The sequence below is a fragment of the Dromaius novaehollandiae genome, chromosome 3, assembly GCF_036370855.1.
Source record: "Dromaius novaehollandiae isolate bDroNov1 chromosome 3, bDroNov1.hap1, whole genome shotgun sequence".
Taxonomy (NCBI): Eukaryota; Metazoa; Chordata; class Aves; order Casuariiformes; family Dromaiidae; genus Dromaius; species Dromaius novaehollandiae.
In genome coordinates this window covers 32,876,548-32,894,682 of record NC_088100.1, presented here as the reverse complement: position 1 = coordinate 32,894,682, position 18,135 = coordinate 32,876,548, and the positions used below count along the sequence as shown (strand labels likewise).

General features: G+C 37.3%; 1 protein-coding gene across 1 annotated transcript in view; it reads left to right on the top strand.

Annotated features, from left to right (window-relative positions):
- The window catches only part of COL9A1 (collagen type IX alpha 1 chain), a 70,472-nt gene that overhangs the window by 41,339 nt on the left and 10,998 nt on the right, over positions 1-18,135 (top strand). The window contains exons 22-32 of the mRNA XM_026095933.2: positions 456-509; positions 692-745; positions 840-893; positions 1,124-1,177; positions 2,242-2,286; positions 3,139-3,192; positions 3,297-3,350; positions 11,983-12,036; positions 12,784-12,855; positions 16,538-16,573; positions 16,677-16,721. Coding sequence (XP_025951718.1) covers positions 456-509; positions 692-745; positions 840-893; positions 1,124-1,177; positions 2,242-2,286; positions 3,139-3,192; positions 3,297-3,350; positions 11,983-12,036; positions 12,784-12,855; positions 16,538-16,573; positions 16,677-16,721 — 576 coding nt within the window. The remainder of the gene's footprint in view (positions 1-455; positions 510-691; positions 746-839; positions 894-1,123; positions 1,178-2,241; positions 2,287-3,138; positions 3,193-3,296; positions 3,351-11,982; positions 12,037-12,783; positions 12,856-16,537; positions 16,574-16,676; positions 16,722-18,135) is intronic.

Genomic DNA, 18,135 nt, shown 5'->3' with positions numbered 1-18,135 from the left:
TTCTGAGAAAGATGCTGCAGCCAACTTGTCAGCCAAATGTCATCGTCCCCAAATCTGCTGAATTTCCTCGCAGTCGCTAGACACACTGTGCTCGGACAATCCACATGGCAGTAGCTGCAAAAGGCAATTGTAGGCTCAGATTTTCTTAGCTTATGCCTAAATGAAACCGTGGGTGTGCATGATAAGTGCACAAAGCATATTTGGTCTTGGGAACATTCCCTCATACCCAGTAGATGGTGTAGATAAACCCTTTTGGGGGGGATGGGAGAATCTCTGTGCAGCTTATAAAGCCAAGCTGCACCCTGAATTTGGACCTCAGCAGGACTAAAGAGGCTAGAAACAGATTCTGTGTGCTAGAGTGAACTTTACTTTTGTTTATTTACCAGAGTTTTTAGTTAACAAATATAAGTAAGTTTATTGTGGTTTTACTGCTGAAAGATTTTTTTTTCTTGTAGGGGGATCAAGGACAGAGAGGCCCACTGGGAGAGGCAGGTCCAAAGGGAGAAAGGGTGAGCACAAACAAATTTCAAATCATGTGTGCTTGCAAACATGGAGAGTACTAATTATGCTGTACGTTTATGTACTGCTTCAAGTAACCTAACTAATGCATCTCTGAATACGCATGTGTTGATGATGTTCTTGCATCTGTCATTTCAATGTGTCTATTTTCATATTTAATTATTACTCTTAGGGTCCTCAAGGTACAAGAGGAATAAATGGTCTCCCTGGGCCCAAAGGAGAGTCTGTACGTATATTTCATTTCTTCATTTGCTTTGCATGATGCTAATTTATATAGCCTGGGAGAAATTTCTGCAATAATATGTTTTTTTTCTTTCAAGGGCTTACCAGGAGTTGATGGTCGGGAAGGGATCCCTGGAATGCCTGGAGCAAAGGTAAGATACAGTTGACATACATAAAATTAATATATGCTGCTTCGATAGTGCCCTAGATTTGTAGCAAGCTTTTTATTTGTGCTGCGAACAGTAGTTTTATGCATATTGTTACAGTATTTGAATGAACTTTCCCATTCTCCACTTCCAAAAGTACACCAGCTCTGTGTTCCAGAAATAAAGGTTTTCTTCATGTCTGATTTACATAAACAACAACTTAAAATGTTTTTCAGGGTGAACCAGGAAAACCTGGTGCTCCAGGTGATGCAGGGCTTCAGGGACTGCCAGTAAGTATCCGATGTTCTACCTTGAAAGTGAGATTTGGTTCAAACTAAAGACAGGTCAGATATGGGCCTATTTTCACCCTGACATTAGAGTAAATTGGGTGAAAAAGCTAAGCTAAAGGCCCAGAAAAAGTAAATCCAATGCAATGCAAGGAGAAATTCTGGTATGTATACCCAAAACTGTTTTGTGTGAAAGCCTGAAACTCCTCATGGTAGCGTGGTGAAGAGCCCCGTCTCACATAAGGTTCATGGCCAGCATGAAGTTCTCTTAGAGTTTCTACTTTCTCCTTCCTTGTGGATATTACGATGTGTCTGCACAATGAGAGCTGGTCTCATGCTGTTGACGGGGGCCAAACTGATGCCCACATTTAGCTCGAAGAGCCGATCTGCTTCTCTAACATATCTTAAATGGACAATCTCTTTTTGATATTCTGCTAGCCCAGAACATGTGGAATGCATCATGCTCATGCTTTTTCCTGGTCCAGTGCACCCCCCGTGGTGAGGTTATAGGGAATTAGTGCTTCTTGGAATGCTTTTGCAGGTAATCCTCTCACAGTAACTGATTGTTTTGTGAAAGCTGTGCCGATTATGAAGAGCTGAATAGAAACTTTTTTGCAACAGTATTCTGCAAGAGTAATTGTTGTGAGGCTATTGTGAAGGAGCTACACTAAAAGAGAATTGGAAGTAAATTTGTAATACAAAGCCAGTTCTGTCTGCAAAAAAAGCTGGTAAAAGCATTCTTACTAGGAGCTGTTGCACAGAAGTGAGAAGGGGATAAAATGTATACAAAAAGTATCTGTTGAATTGGTTTAAGCCAGAAAAAGCCACAACTCACTTTAGCATGCTACTTTTGTCTATTTATGAAATAGAATAATACTCTTTATCTGTTACTTTGTAAATGGAAAGAATTCAAGCTTGCTCCATCCTTGGTTAAAAGTGCTTCAAAATACTAAAGAAAAGGACTAGAAAAATCAATTTACTACTTCGACAAGGGAAAGATAATTTTTTACAGCATTTCCAATCCTCTTAACAACAAATAAACACTGTAAAATGTTTTTTTCTTTCAGGGTTTACCAGGCTCTCCAGGTGTGAAAGGCATTCCTGGCCCAAAGGTAAATAATCTGAGTATTTACTTTCTTATAAAACTGTATTTGTGCTTATCAAGTTCTATTCAGTGAAACTTTATTAATTTTCCATTGAGACAGAAATGAAGCTTTGGCTGAAATAATTGAATATATGCTTTCATCAGCTCTAGTCTTATGCTTTTTCATGATTCTTTTACTACAGTATCTGGTTTTGGTGACTCCATGTGTTAAATACACAAAATCTTTTTTATTTTATTTTATTTTTTTAAAAAGCCATTTCCTTTTAAATTTGTGGTACTCATTGTTAGAGCACCTCATTGTTAGAAAGTGACACAGGTACCTCACTAGCATTAGAAGTGAGGGAGCTCTTAGTAAGAATAATATTTATGGCTGTACTAAGCTGATTGAATTACAAAGATTATCATATCATCTCTATTTATGGTACACCAAATTGCAACACAAATTCTGATTAAGTATAAAAAAAAGTATGATTGAAACTTTGGAATATTTCAGACCAAAATGTCTGAGACAGTTTTAAGTAACTCAAAAAGAAAACTAGACTGGGACCTGACTTTCAGTTTAAATTACAATGGTGGAAAATATGGATGATGCTATCCTTTCCTGTGATTAGAGGGCAGCCATCAAGGTTATTTGGTCTTTGTCAGTGTGTACATAACAAAAGAACTGGAATCTAATTTTAGAGAAATTAAATAGAAGAAATTAGGTGGAAGTTAAACTAAAAACAAAAAAGAAGGTAGAAATTAAAAATGAATAAAGAGTGATTTTTTTAAAAAGAGTTTACTGATTTCCTCATTTTTTTATTTTAAAATGAAAAAAAAATTTTAGCTTGGCTGATATTTTTCATCTTCTGTCCAACAGGGTAATAGAGGTCCCCCTGGTGTGCCAGGTTTGATGGGAAATTCTGGTAAACCTGTAAGATCATTCTTCTTCTTTAAAATACCTAGCAAAACAAAAATTTTGCATTGCACAAAGAATCACTTTTCAAATTTGTTGTGTCATTCCTATCCCCAAAACAGGGTGAACAGGGGCCAGAGGGAGAAGCAGGACCAACAGGACCCCGGGGACCACCAGTAAGTATTGAATATATTTCTAACGGAGTGTATTTAATATTGCAGTGTCTCAAGTTGTGGTTGCTGAAACTAACCATGAGATGCAAATATTATTCAGCACAAGTGCTGGTTTTTAAGGAAAATACTAGGTATTCTTTAACCTTTCCTGCACCAGGCAGACATGCATCCAGAAAAATCCAGAGAAACACATGTCCCACAACTACTTTTGGCTTTAGTGATTAATTCTAAAGCTTTGTTTTGCTTCTAGCCTTCATTTTTGAATAGGCTGAGTAAAAGCCCAAACAGAGGGAATGAAGACGGTTTGTGAATAGGCCCCCACAAATAAAAAGCAGGAACCAAACTCCTATTCTTCCACACCAGTAGTTCAACTCCCACCACTTACACTGAAAAACTTAACTGCCTGAGCTATCAATAGATTACTTACTCTTTTCTTGAAATGTTCCAGCCTCTAAAAAGAGGCAAGTGCTGAAACTGTACATTACAAGGTTTTAAACTTTGTACTAAGTACTCAGTAAATGAGTTTTGGGGTAGGACTAATTTGTAGTGCAGGTAATGTGAATAGTGCGGCAGGGTGTAGGGGAAAGGTAGATATGTCTATCCTATTAAAGAGAATGGTTAGAGACTGTTCCTTGGCCATTAGCCGACTAGCATGACATAGTTTGTCTCCATCCTGCTAAAATTCCCTTAGCTCACCTCCATGCCAAAAATGAGGCTGAGTGCACTCAAGGTTCGTATTGGGAGTGGTCCCTTGCCTCTGCTCCTGAAACTGTTCCTGGGCATTGTCTAGGAAAGTGCCAGCTGGCTTGAGCAAAACTATGCTAAACATTTATCATGGATGATGGTGAGATCCTGCTCAGGTCTGTGCCTTGGCCCTTCTTGGTTGGCATTATGAATGTAGCCATAATGATATAGTATAGCAATATACAGTAATATGTACAGTAATGCTATAAATATAGTATTTATCTACACTTAGAAACACTGATGTTTTGATTTCTTTCACTGAAGATTTGCCTCAACACTAAAAAGATTCAGAAGCCTGGAGGAATTGTTGCTGGACGGCTAGTCCACTGCAGGAAATAGATCTAAGTTTTAAGGGAAATGAAATGGGGAAACTAGTGGCATTTTCTAAGGCCCAGTGTTGAAGACAAAGGACAGTTGTTCCTGAGGCATGTTTCGGGTAGCAGAGGGTGAGCTTAGGTACAGTTAGTTTTCTGGTGTGTTAGTTAGTGTTACGGTTAGTTTTAGTGTGGGCCTGGCCTAGTTTAGTTACATGTGGCTGCTCTCACTTGCCTTGGCTGTTAAGGCTTCTCTGGGGATTGAGGAGGTCAGGGATTCAAAGAAAACTTTCATGTACCAACATTCAGTCTGATGACATTCAGTGCTCACAAGGCTCTAGGCTGGATAACCAACTGCTTTTGCAAGTTTTTCTCTTGCCACTGATACTCCAGGGATACTTGCCTGGGATCTTCTGAGCTTTGCTGTCATATGTTGATGCAAGTGATTTACTCATACAGCTATAGGGACACCCTCATACAGGATTTAGGGATATACTCATAAGGATATTACATGGCTCAGGAATACCTTCTCTCTTACTCTGAGAATTAACTCTTCTGAGTCTTTAAACATACAGCAACAGTCAGCCAAGAAATAGATTTAGTTTTTTTCTATTTTCTTCTGTGGTTTGCATTATCTTATTACATTGACATTATATTATGTGCTAAATGCATCATATCATGAGATCACATTTATTTTAGACTGAATCTTTGAACAACTACTGCCTACACAGCTTCCTACAAATAAGATAAAATAGGTAATGTGAGCATATATTCATTAGGGTAGAATACAGTATCTTCAGTCTCCCATATCCCTGACTCACAATCACCTGTTTGTGTTTATAAGTGCTTTATGTAGTGGAGTACATTTTCACAGCCCTGTGCTTCTTCAGTTGATACTTTGTATGCTTGTAATCAGTTATAAGTGGATTAGATCAAAGTAATTGCCCACTCTGATACTGCAAGATAATCTGCTAAACTATGCTTTTCATCCTCTAAATATGAACATGAATTTACAAAATCAGCAGTCCATAGAAACAGAAGTTGACATGCCAGGTTAATTGTGAACAACCTTGTAGTCAGACATAAACACTTAATGCAGATTAAATACAATCATTTTTCTATTTGCCACTCTAGATGCCAGCAAGACATCTGGATATCTTATTTTTATTTTCTTTGTCAAAGGCTTGCTGCGCATATTAGAAAAATCGGCCGTTACAAAGTGCACTGATTTTCCTTTTCATTACAAGTGCAAGGAAAACATTAAACATTAGAGCAAAAACAGAGAAGGGAATAGTTTTCAGAGAATACAAAATGGAGAAAGAAAATTTGTTATTGATAACAAAGTAAGCTTGCATATAGAACATCAAATAGCAATTTTCCATTCATCTGTAGTTCCCTTAAAGTAACAAAGAGTTGTGAATAATAACCATGTTTAGCTTCCTTCTGCTTAAGACTATAGACAATGTGTGGCTGGAACGTCTTTCTGTTTTCCCTTTGTCAACGAAGGAAGGACATCATTACTTTTTCACAGAAAACTAGGAAGATCAGGATTTTATGCCCAGGGAGGGAAAAAGGCTGGATAATTGAACCTCTGTGAGCTTTGGTCAAAATTGAGTTTGTATTTATTTTCAGGACAGAATAAAGAACACTTTCTCTTCTTTCTCTTCTGCAGCATGCATATGTAGTAGGTGTATTGTAGTAGTATTGTTACTAAGCAGCTGGTCAAAATTTCGGCCTTCCGCAAGTCTGTAGATGTTCACAGTTTCTCAGGGGAGATACTAAATCATTGAAATCAAGATAGCTTGGTCTAATAAAAAGTGGACAAAATAAACTTGTGTACTGGGAGAATCTTACCTTACTACTGACAACTGTCCATAGAAGAAAAATACATTCAAAAATACAGTTTTACGCTACCGTTACTTTTCCTTAGAAAACTTAAATTGGCATCAGGGGGTAGAGGGGAAAGAGTTTCCTTTTTCTTTCTTTAGTTAAATATTCATCTATTTAATTCAACAGAAAAACAACTGAAATAGCATGGAAATTTTGTCTTTCATTTTCAAATCAAATATATTTTCCATTCCTCTTTAATTGTTTTGTCAGGTAACCTTATGTTTGATTTGTGTTATGCTAGTCGATCCAAATAATTACCAAACTCATTTGTGATTTAATCCTTTTTAAACCAGTCATCATGGCAGGTGGCCCAAAGGAAGCAATTTTTAAACATCAAAGTGTCAGTCCCAATCTGTGGAATTAACTGTGCTCCTTAATCGTTTAAGTATTTTTTTCATATTTATTTGCGTTTAGCAAAATTGAATTTATCATGGTGTATTTGCAGAAAATACTCCTCTCTCATCCCTCTTGTTTTTTTTTCATCATTTGTTTCTCTTCTTAAAGGACACTTACTATAGTTCTGAAGTGAAAAAATAGCTTGGCTCATTTAAAGGTACTTGAACTAATGTTCAGTACTTGCCTGGTAAATTCGGTAAACTCTTCTGATATATATGCAGACCAGCATACATACGTTGATGTTAAAATATTTACGATGTGATACATCGTAACATTCCTAACATTAGCACTTGAGAGTTTCAATAGCTGCCTACATTAGCCTTGATACCCTAGCTCTGTATGTCGTCACTGGAAAGAGACTTCTCAGGGCAAATTATTTACCCTGAATTAGAGGTCTGGGTTATTTGGGCTGAATTGCTCTCTGGAGGTGCCTTTGTCTCTCTGTTCATTATAAAGAGGGAGCCTAGAGAGTAGCTTAGATTTGATACTAAACTGTCAGATAACCTGAAGTTAGGTAAGACTCCTGTTTTCAGCATCTTAGAAGTATTTTCAGCTAATTCATTTTCTGAGCCTTTAAAGATATTTTGCTTTGTCTTATCTACATTATTATTATCTAGTCTTATTATCTACATTATTATTATCTACTCTAATCTACTCAATAATTATCATATAACTATAATCTAGTTTTTCTATCATATTTTTTAACATGACTCAAACTGAAATAACGGGTCATTTTCCACAGTTACTTATTGGTATAGTGGCAGGATGAACAGTCTTTGCTTCAGCTTATATTACATGCTTAGGTATTAGTGCGCATGTTTTGTACATATAATTTCTGAGCTGTTTCAAAAGTCGTGAGTCATGGCTACCTTTAAGATATAGCTAAAGGGATTACCATTGCGCAAAGTCTATAACAGACTCAGAAGAACAATCGGGATTTCCATCCTGCCAGATTTGCTTTATAATCAGTAAACCTAGGCCTCTGGATGGATGTGACTAAACTTTCTCACCTTACGAAATTCTGCAGGATGGTTCATATGGGTGAAAGCTTCCTCTTCTCTAATTCACAGACTACACATCCCAATCAAACCTGATTTAGTTTCTCCAAGCCTCTCCAGTCCTCACACTATCCACCCCTGTCTTCCCAAACCAGGTCACCAGACTCCTGTCTGCTACCTCACTCATTCTTTACTGCTCCACTTCCAATGGCAGCTTCCTTCTCATTTTGGACAACCTTTGGCTTCAGCAGATATCCTGATGTTGGCTTTTTCTAAACATTATGTTTGTTTGCAGCTAGTAGCCTGGGTAAAAAAATGCACACCCCATGGGGTTAGGGTGGTAAGGCTCTTCCAGACTTCAGTTAGCAGTATAGATTTCACCAGTATGGAAAGGCCTTTGTATACATGCTTGGCTGCAGTATCACCCTTGAAGACAATTACAGCTGTTGGGCTGGTTCCTGTGGCCAAAGCAGGACACAATTACAAGGAAGGTACATGGCTAGCTACACCTATCTCTTCCCAGTGTCCTGAGCAGTATAATTTGATCATTATTCTGAGACAGATGTTTTTAAAATCTCAGAGAAAGGTTGCTGTGCATTTCTTCCTCTGGAAAATAGTAGCTTGCATTTTTGGATGCTTTTTAGTGCTGTACTGAGAGTCAAAGTAAAAGCCGTGCAGATGCTAACATGGTTAAATCCTTGAAGTTAAATTAATATTTCCTCCTCTGAGACTTTGGATGAAAAAAATTATAAGTTAAAGGCTCACAAGCATATCATAGATGAATGGGACATGTTCTGCAGAAGTCTATGGAATAATCAGTTTATAAAAAAATGCATTCCAAAATGTACCTTGTTTATTCATATTTTCTGTATAGATTTCTTTCCTTATAGCAGTGCTATTGAATATACTAAAAATCAATATTATCTATTGTAAAAATAAAATTCATAGTAAAGGAGAAATTGTTAAACTATACACTATAAATTACTAGCAAGAGTTTCTAATTTGTGTTTAGATCATCTGGGCAATTTAGTGAAATGCAAATTTTCTGGGCAGTATTCTTGTTCTTACAACTTTTCCATTAATAGTAGCATAGTAGCATCCTTAGCAGGATCAAGAGGTCAACAGGAGATCAATAAACCAGTGAAAGTGTGAACCTGAGAGTACGTTCTGTAACTGCTTGAGTGAATTCTGCAGAAGAATCAAGTCCTTCAAAATTTTGAGGGATATGAAAATCATTCCAGAGAATGAAAGGAAGCTTTAGTGTACATTTTGTAATGTTCCCTGACATATGTGATGTTCAGAGGCTAAATACAGAGCTAACAGAAACATGAGAGACACGAAATCTTCCTTTATGTGTATAGAATGGTCCAGCAATCCTACCTTGGAATGAAAAGAAGGTAGATTTTGTCCTAACCATGGTCTGGCACCGTAGCCGTGGTAGGGCTACATCCTGGTATTGTTCAGTGCTGCGATGCTGGACACCCTATTGTTTTAAAATTGTGCCTTGCCTTCATTTGAGAGAATGACCCTGTCCTCACCAGTTTGCACAGGGTAAGTATTAGTAAACTTAACAGAAAACAATTATCTATACTGTCAAACTGTTGGAGCACTCCTGCGCATGCTTTTGGCCCACATGATTTGTCATTCTCTCAAACAATCTCTAGGCCAGGCCTTAGAGTGCTTAAGGGGCCATTTGCCATAAGAGACTGCGTGCTGCCTCCCTCCATTGTAGGCAAGGATAGTTTACCAGTTTGGGGTGCAAGCCAGGCTGTCCCAGTTGGTATGTTAGAGTTCCTAATCTAGAATAGCCAGTTTCCCTCTCCAGACCTTTCTCTGCTAGGAAAAGTAGAAGCGCATGAAACATACAGGTCACAGTATTTATTTCTGTTAAAATCTGTGCAATGTTGCAATTGATTTTGGAGTGGGCCTGCAAGTATGGATTATGTTACACATATGGCTGCTGTATAAGGTAGGTAGGCTGAGGGCATGGCTGTACTGCCTTTTGTTCTGATCATGGCCTGCTAGTGACTTAGACCATAGAGGCGGATTTCATCTGACCAAACACAGACATCAACAGTTGAACCAGTTATCATAGGGACCCTTTTATAGTCTATGGGAAAAAGTAGATGCTTCTAGGTCCCGGTTCATCTGAGCCATTTTGAATGTCTATGTTAGGACATTTCAAGATGCCTTTTTTGCTTCTTCGTTCCATATGGAGTGAACCTGGGGTAACTAGCTCAATGTGAATCTTATCCCAGGGCCATTTCGCTCAGGTATAACTTCATGGAAGCTGTACAGTCTTTTAAGTTATAGGTTGATGGCTGATGGGCTGATGGGATTTTTGATTGTTCTTTGGGATATGCTTCCCTTCTTATTCCTTAAAGTACAATTCCTGCAGATCTTGCGGTGATGGCCCTTAATTTGAAGTAATCTGTCCTTACAGGTACAATGTCCGTGTTTATAGGAAGTAGTGTCCTTCTGTGTTCTAGTCTTCCATATACTAGCCTCCTTTTTACCACATTAGAAAAGTGCTGTTGTTTGAAAAAGTGCCTATAATGCAAATTTAACAAAAGATATTTTGTATTTTAAGTAATATTAAAGGTTTTACCGCTTTCTGTACTACCAGTAGAACCTCTGATGCACTTAAGATGTTTACTATATGAGTTTAACTCTATCAAAGGAACACTGTTTTGCTTAATAGCTGTATAGCATTCAGACAAGAACTTTATGCCATATACAGAGAGAATTGTTTTTTTATACTGATTGTAATTTTAATTCTTTTGTTTCCTGCATCAGAATTTAGTAACGTTCCAGGTCAGAGAGGTAGTACAGAATTATGTGGTTAAATAATAGATTTACAAAAGGTTAATGCATCTTCTGGGTCATAAGATGAAGAAATGGTTTTTTTTCTTTGTTTTTATTTAAAAAACTTTCAGAAGTTAGGCAAAAGTTCTTTAAAAGGATAGTGATTTTAACATCAGAGGATATTTGAGGGGAAATGAATGGAAAAGACTGTTTATATTTAATTCTCTGATCTCTCCAGGATACCTAATTATTTCTTGAATTCTGGAGTTCAGTATTCCTAAGCTGCGTGAGAAGTCATCAGTACATTTATGAGCTGGTGTAAAATTCATTTTAAGTCTGCCATCTCCTTTTATGGTTCAATAAGTCACAATATCTTGCCTATTTTGAAGAAAATACTATATTTTAAATTCTCCACTGTATACAGTACTGGAATGTTTAGGATCTGCATTTATCCAAAATTTTCTAAGCTATATAAAACAGGTTATCCACTTGCATACCTAATAACTCTGATTCTTGATATTTTATAATCTTAAATGCTACACCATCATTTTATAACAAGTACCACTTATTTATTTACACAGTAACAAAAGTATCTTAAGTGAAACTTAGGCTTGTGCTGCAACAGTCTGTATCTGTACACATGAAGGTGAGAGTAAATGTACAAAGCTTTTTGAGCTACTCTTAAAAGTCTGGTCGTGAGAGACAAAACCCTTTCGAAACAGGTATGTTAGTTCTAAAATTGTTTACAACCTTTGAAAATTACCCAAAATGTCAGATTTACCCAAAGTGTATAATCAAATGGCTCCATGTCAAAAGACATGGAGTTATAACACTGATGACAATATAAAGTGAAAATCCAGTTAAGAGCATGTTTATGCTTATTACTACTATGCATGGGAATTAAAAGGTTCCCCTCCCCTATAATAGCCTCTCTCTATATATTACCTAAATGAGTTTAAGCAGGACTTTTGCATGCAGTTTTCAAATTTGCCCATTGCATATGTGGGATCATGGGCTTTTAAGTACTTTAACGATAACGTTTAAAGGCCAACAGTAAAAGTTTACTCTCACTGGACTTTTTTGTTCTTGAGTAGGGAGCTTGTAAATTGTACTTAATTGTAGTCATGGGGGAGTCTATTGGTGAAACTAAGCATAAGCCTAAAGCTAAGCATATGCTTCAGAGTAGTCTTAAGGAAATAAGTGCCTTTCTGACAAATAGCTCTCAGGAGCAGTTCCATGAAGGGAACTCTCTTGTGAATAATCACTCATCAGAATGAATAAGTTTAGTCATTTAATGCTATTTGAACATTGTGTGTCATTATTACCTAGAAATATTTACATTTCTTAGGAATTTTCAGTGTTGTTAATGTACATGCATTTTTGCACTAATAAACAGACGTCACTAAACATTAAGAAAAAATTCAAGCTTTATATTCAGTTCACAAGAAGTATTTCAGGAAGTAACAATGTCCTTCTATTTCCTATAAGGGTAGCAGAGGGGAGCCAGGTCCTGTGGGTCCTCCAGGTCTGCCAGGGAAACGGGTAAGCAGTTTATTTACATACTTAGTGCTTTAGTTTACTTTCCAGGAGCTACAGTACCATTTGGAACTATACTTACCTATTCATCTATGTAGAGAACTGAAAATAATGCTGAAATGAGTGCCTGTTGAGTTTCTTTTTTTAGTCCTTTGTGACTGTGCTAATATTAGCAAGTGTTGTTTTAAAGTATATGGAGATGTGTGAGAGTTTTTTCTTCTGTTTCAAAAAATAAAAAAAAGTTCCTGTGATATGTGAGGCAAAGACTGTACATTCCTGTGTGGGCTGTGCGTACTCAGGGAACAGGAGCCATGAAAGACGGGCTTTCTGCTAACAGCTACATGGAACTAATGAATGGGCCAGAACATGAATGCCACCTTTTACTACTGCTCAAGCAGTATTTACACAGTAATAGTCAGAAACATAGCTGGGGAGGTCTTGGCTGAAAGAGCCTGCTGTTACAGAGGAATGCACAAATCACAGAGTGCAAGACCTGAGGAAGTTCTTTTAAGAGAAGCAGACTGTAGTCAAAGGACTGGAGGGTGGAAAGCCCAGTAAGCAGTTTCTTTTGTTTTTGTCAGCAATAAAATCATCATACGATGCTGGTTAAAAGGACGCATTTTGGATCAGTTCAATTTTCATCATAAAATATATTTTCTTCAAGTTAGAATTGTTTTAGGAATAAAATTTTGATGCTCAGTTTTCATTCTAAAACAGAGTGGGGAAGTTTACATGCTCAATTTGTTTTCACAGGGTCCCCAGGGTGATATTGGACTTCCCGGACTGCCAGGTCCTCCAGGTTTGCCTGGTGGTAAGGGTGACCGGGTAAGAAATACATTCATATACATAATCTGCAGTATGATGGCAGCAGTAAATACAGTGTTTTTTAGCATTGTTTGCAGTTTTTACAAGAATTAATGTCTGGTAATTTCTAGTTTTGTGTGCAGATCTGTTAACTGCTTGAAAGTAGCACTCTATGTGCCCATTAACTACTTATAGCTCATACAAATATACAAGATACAACTTGACAATGTTACTTAAGAGACTGAAATAAGATTACTGGTGTCAATATTTCCATTTTTTTTTGGAGTCTGAATCATTTAGGGGCTTAAATCACATTGAAAATCATTGCGCAAAGCATATCTGAAATTGTAAATCAGACTCTGGTCACTAAAGAAGTTTTGAAATCTACCATAGATGCAACGCCTTTAGCATACTTCTTAACATACCTGCTATGGAAATGCACTAACAAATGCAACTGTTGAGACACTTTTGCATATGTGCACTATTACAGCCTATAGGAACTCTCTCTAGTATTTTGTTAGGAATGAAGAACCTGGCCCTGTGGACCTCACATACTGGCAGAGGATTTCCTGCTGTGCTGAATAAATGTCAGTGAGACTATATATGAAAATAAAAATGCTCTTTACCTTCTCTTGCTCATAGGAAATTACAGAGGATGGAATTCCTCTCATCAAACTTCAGACTTCTTTGTAATATGGATGGACAGTTTCACGTTGTGCTTAATCATACATACTTTAGGCATCTACTTCAGGATAAAATGAATTGCACTTTTGAAATGCTTCTTTCTCCTTGCTGACACTGAAGGAATAATGTGATTATTAGTCAGATATATGTCTTTATCTGGACAGAGAAATCCTGCCCCTGATATGTTCCAGATATACACTGTAAGGTGGCTAGATAGGGTTTGTGGTTGCTTTTGGCAGTTTTTTTAAGCCACTCGGATACATTTATAAAGAAAAATAAAGGTTCTAGGGCAGACAACTGAGTATCATTCCTCCCAGTCTTTATTATCCTTGAAGCATTTCTGCATTTGCATTTTAAATTTCTTTTAATGCAACTCCCTTAAAGTTCACAAAGCTATGCTGGCAATTACCTCAACCTACCATTGCTTTTTATCTTTCCTGTTTTGAGATAGATCCACTGGATCCACTCATATCCCTTGGTTCATTTTTTTCCTTCAGTCCCATAGAAGCTGGAGTGGATTTTCTAGAGCAAGCTTAAGATGGCTGCAGGTTTGCCAGTAGCACCAATCTGCAGCATGCACTCCAAGTCACAGGCCTAGAGAGCAGGCATCCTGTGCCACACCATCCTTTCTCCACTCTGGACAGCTTGCAACTGCATCTGGCCTTGCATAAAAGCCCTGTCTTATACTGAGTCAAACATCCTTGTCAAGATTTAGAAATAACTATCTCTGGAATCTGTTAACCCTAGTCTTTGGGTCAAATGCTGGTGTCATTCCAGACTGATGTAACCTTTCTTCCTTTCCTGATTTCAAAATTTTATGGTTACCTATACAGAGATCATATAAAGCTCTGTTGTGAATCCTAAATATGCATGTGAAAAGTTGGTGTAAAGAGCAACTGAAAGCCTGGCAGAATTCACAACAAAACACATTTCAGTAGTTGTGCTTGATCCAGAAGCTGTTAGATATTAGGTACTGTCTGCTGGCACCTGATACATTATCACACAAATAGAAATACAAAGCACACCTGTAACAATATATCATGCTCCAGTGAAGCGCATGGAGTGGATATGCAGGTATATTATGGAGAATGGCCAATCCTCAGCGTTTGTGGCTTATGCTGTTTCTGATTCACATAATTTGGACTGGTTTCAGAAGTCTGGTTCTGTCTTTGCTAGTAAATTAAACAGTGCCTGGCCAAAGCCCAGGCCTTGGCACTGGAACATGATTGTTTATATTGTTAAATAGTGCAGCTTCTGGTACAGTTTTTGGCTCATGCCAACTAGCACTTTCCTGAACAATTTTTGGGCGTGGTTTGGGAGGAATTTTTACAAATAAAGCAGTATGTCATAAAGTATTTTAATTTTTGAAATCTCATCTTACTCTCTCTCTTGAAATTTTGGGAACAGATGTGGAATACAATTAGATTGTTTCAGCTGTGATTTTTATATTTGCTGATACAAATATTACAGATTAATTTCCACAAAAGCAAAAACATCTCCCATTTCAACCTTATCTTTTGGCAATTCTGTTGCTCAACAGAAGAGTAAATGGGTAACCGCCCAGCCCAAAATGTTATGTTAGGTTGAAAATCAATGCCTTTTTGTGTGAGTAATAGGAAAACTTTAATAAAGCAAGGTTTTGGGAGCACTTCAAACAAAACAGTTTTTGTGCTCTTTGACAAAGTCTGAATATTACATAGGTCTGTGATTTCCATCACTTAGCTTTGCAGAAAATTTGGTATTGGCTTTCTGTTCTCAGCAACATGAGAACAAATCTGAATTCATGAAATGCAGATGTTGCACCAGTTTCTATGCCTTACATGAATTGAAGGGATCTCTGAAACTGGAGTGAAAATACTGCATCACAATCTGCTTTAGAAAAGCTTTTTAATGTGCGATTACAGTTCTTTTGGAATATACACATTTGAATGTGTACCGACTGCAGAGAACATTTAAGGATGGTGTGATTCCTTTTCTAACAAAGCACAAGTACTAAAATTGTCTGAAATGATACGCTGTTCTACAAATGAAGTATTTTTGTTATAGAAAAAAATTACAGGTGTTTGAAATTAATCAGGTCATTAATTTCCTCCACTTTGATTCCTGCCTGTCAACGCAAGTATGTTTTAACATTATAACAGGACTCTAAGATCAAAGATGGAAAATGGAAATATCAACTTTAGGATACAGAGCATTTGGCTTTCACTGAAATGATGAAAATTCTAGAGACAGTGCTGCTAAAAAACAGGGCTAGAAAAAGTGATATACTTACTGGATTTTTATTTGTAACTTCTAACCAGTTTGCAGAGCAGAGCTGTAGCAACTGCAAGAGCATTTGCCCTTGTAAATGGGAGAGATACTAGTGCTTGAAAGGCAGAATCTGGACCATGTGGTGTGGCAGTGTATTCTATGTTCCATGCTATTACTTCACTTCAGTCTGTCACTGTAATTATCTATTAAGATTAATGTGCTTTCATTGTGTTTCTTATAAATATGCAGTTTTAAAGGTCTCTTTCATCATTGCTAGATGATAGGGAGGATTGGACATAACTTAGTATGTTTTCAAAGCTGCTTAACCTTTTTTTCTTTCTGCCTCACAGTTTCTACTAACAAAGTGGCATGAAAAGTTTTGTTACAGAGATTCTTTAGTGTTTTCGCTTGTGCTTCAGTCCTGAAATCATAATTGTTATCTTTCCCAGTAGGTATTACTGGTGACCAAATGAGATATATCTGAATTTTTCATGCTAAATGAGGAGGAAAAATTTGTTCTGATTTGTGCTTGCACGAAAAAGCTCCTACTTGTGTTACTCTTGATATAATGTACAATTCAAAATTGCCAGTTACAAGTATGTACAATAACAGAAATTAACAAATGTCAGAAAGAGGAAAAGATTGCTCTGAACAGAACATGCTTGGTTTAAAATTACATCTTAGCTCTACTGTATGGAGTAGAGGAAAACTATTTAAATTTCTGCAGTTTCAAATTCTAAAATGTTTTATTTTTATCTTTTGCCTTTAGGGCTCAGTTGGTGAACCAGGACCAAAGGGTGAACAAGTAAGTCTTGTTACAGATCTGGTTACTTTCAAGTCACACTACCAAGTACTGCCATATATTACATCCACTAAATCTGAAGGCTGACAGTCTTGTTTTGATATAGGGTGCACCTGGACCAGAAGGAGATGGAGGAGAAAAGGGTGACTTGGTAAGGCATTATTTTCTCTTCACCTGTTTTAATTTGTTGTTGTTGTAGATTAAAACTTTAAAATATTGTTGTAACTCTTCAAACGTGTTTTGATCATTGAAAGTCACATTTCAGTTTTATGTTTAGTGTCATTGCCTTAAAGTATAAGATACTAACTGGACATATTGCAGACCTTAACAGTTTTGTTGGCCTAGTCACATCATTCCTGCTGTTTTGAAAACACTCTGAAATATGCATACTCTTTTATGCATGTAATACAGTATAAGCTGCTTGGATATATATATACAGAACTCTTGATACTTGAGGCAGTGAGGATGAGGAGAAATTTTAATTTGGGTAAAGCAGGAACATAGATAATAAGAACCATTTATAACTCAGACTTTATGTAAATATAGTCTGTTGCCTTTACCTTTGGAACTATGTCTGGCTGTTAGGGAAAAGGGACTGGAGAGAGGCTGTTATGCTGTGCTATAGCTGGAGAAGGCATACCTGCTGCATGGCCTCCTGGAGTACAGCATGTTTTGAATTTGCATTGGTAATGCCTGGGTCATGTGCCTGGGGAGTAAAGAGGATTTGCCTTCCTACACAACAGCAGTACTAGTCCAGTGGCTCCTACGGGCCCCATTCAGCAATGACCAAATTTGATCTTTCAAGAAAGTAAACTGCTATCCACTAAAAAAAAGTAGTATACTGACAGGGTGTATGCTGGAAAGGAGCACTTTTTTACTACACTCTGAAATTTAAAAACATTTTGAAGTTAAGTAACAGTCATAGTGAACTAGATGTCCAGTAATGTAGCTCTACTACCAGTGAGTGGGACTCCTGTGAAACAACACTGTATGAGTTGTCTAAGTGTGCTGCCAATTAGTCTGTTTTTAAACTGATGACAGTTGTTTTTATTTCACTTATGACTTATTCAGTAATAGAAGAAGTGGCCTTTCTGGCCCCTAGAAACCCATTATTTCACCAGTGACAGTTAGGAACTAGAGGAATATAATTTTCTGATATCTCTCCAAGGGCACCACGATGACACTGAAGGAAATGAATTAATCTGTTTCATAGTGATTACAAGATTTTGTATCAAAGTATTTTTGTTTTTCAAATTCAAAATGAAAACTTCTGAATAGCAGGACTGCTATGCTCAGTCAAGCGACAGAGGGATCTTGGGGTTGCCAGGAGCTGGGCTGCTGGGGACAGGAACTTCTAGGGGCTTGGCTGCCCCGCAGGACTTTGGGTGGAGACTTGCTTGGTTTCTGGTGCAGTTTTGTCAGGGCTCACACAACGTGGTGAAATACGGTGATTCTGATAACCTGAAAAATTCTGATTAAATAATGCTCTATCTAAATTTTCCAAACAATCTCCTAAGGTTGTCCTGTGCTGTGACTGGTCTAAGAGGGTAGATCCACATGTCTAA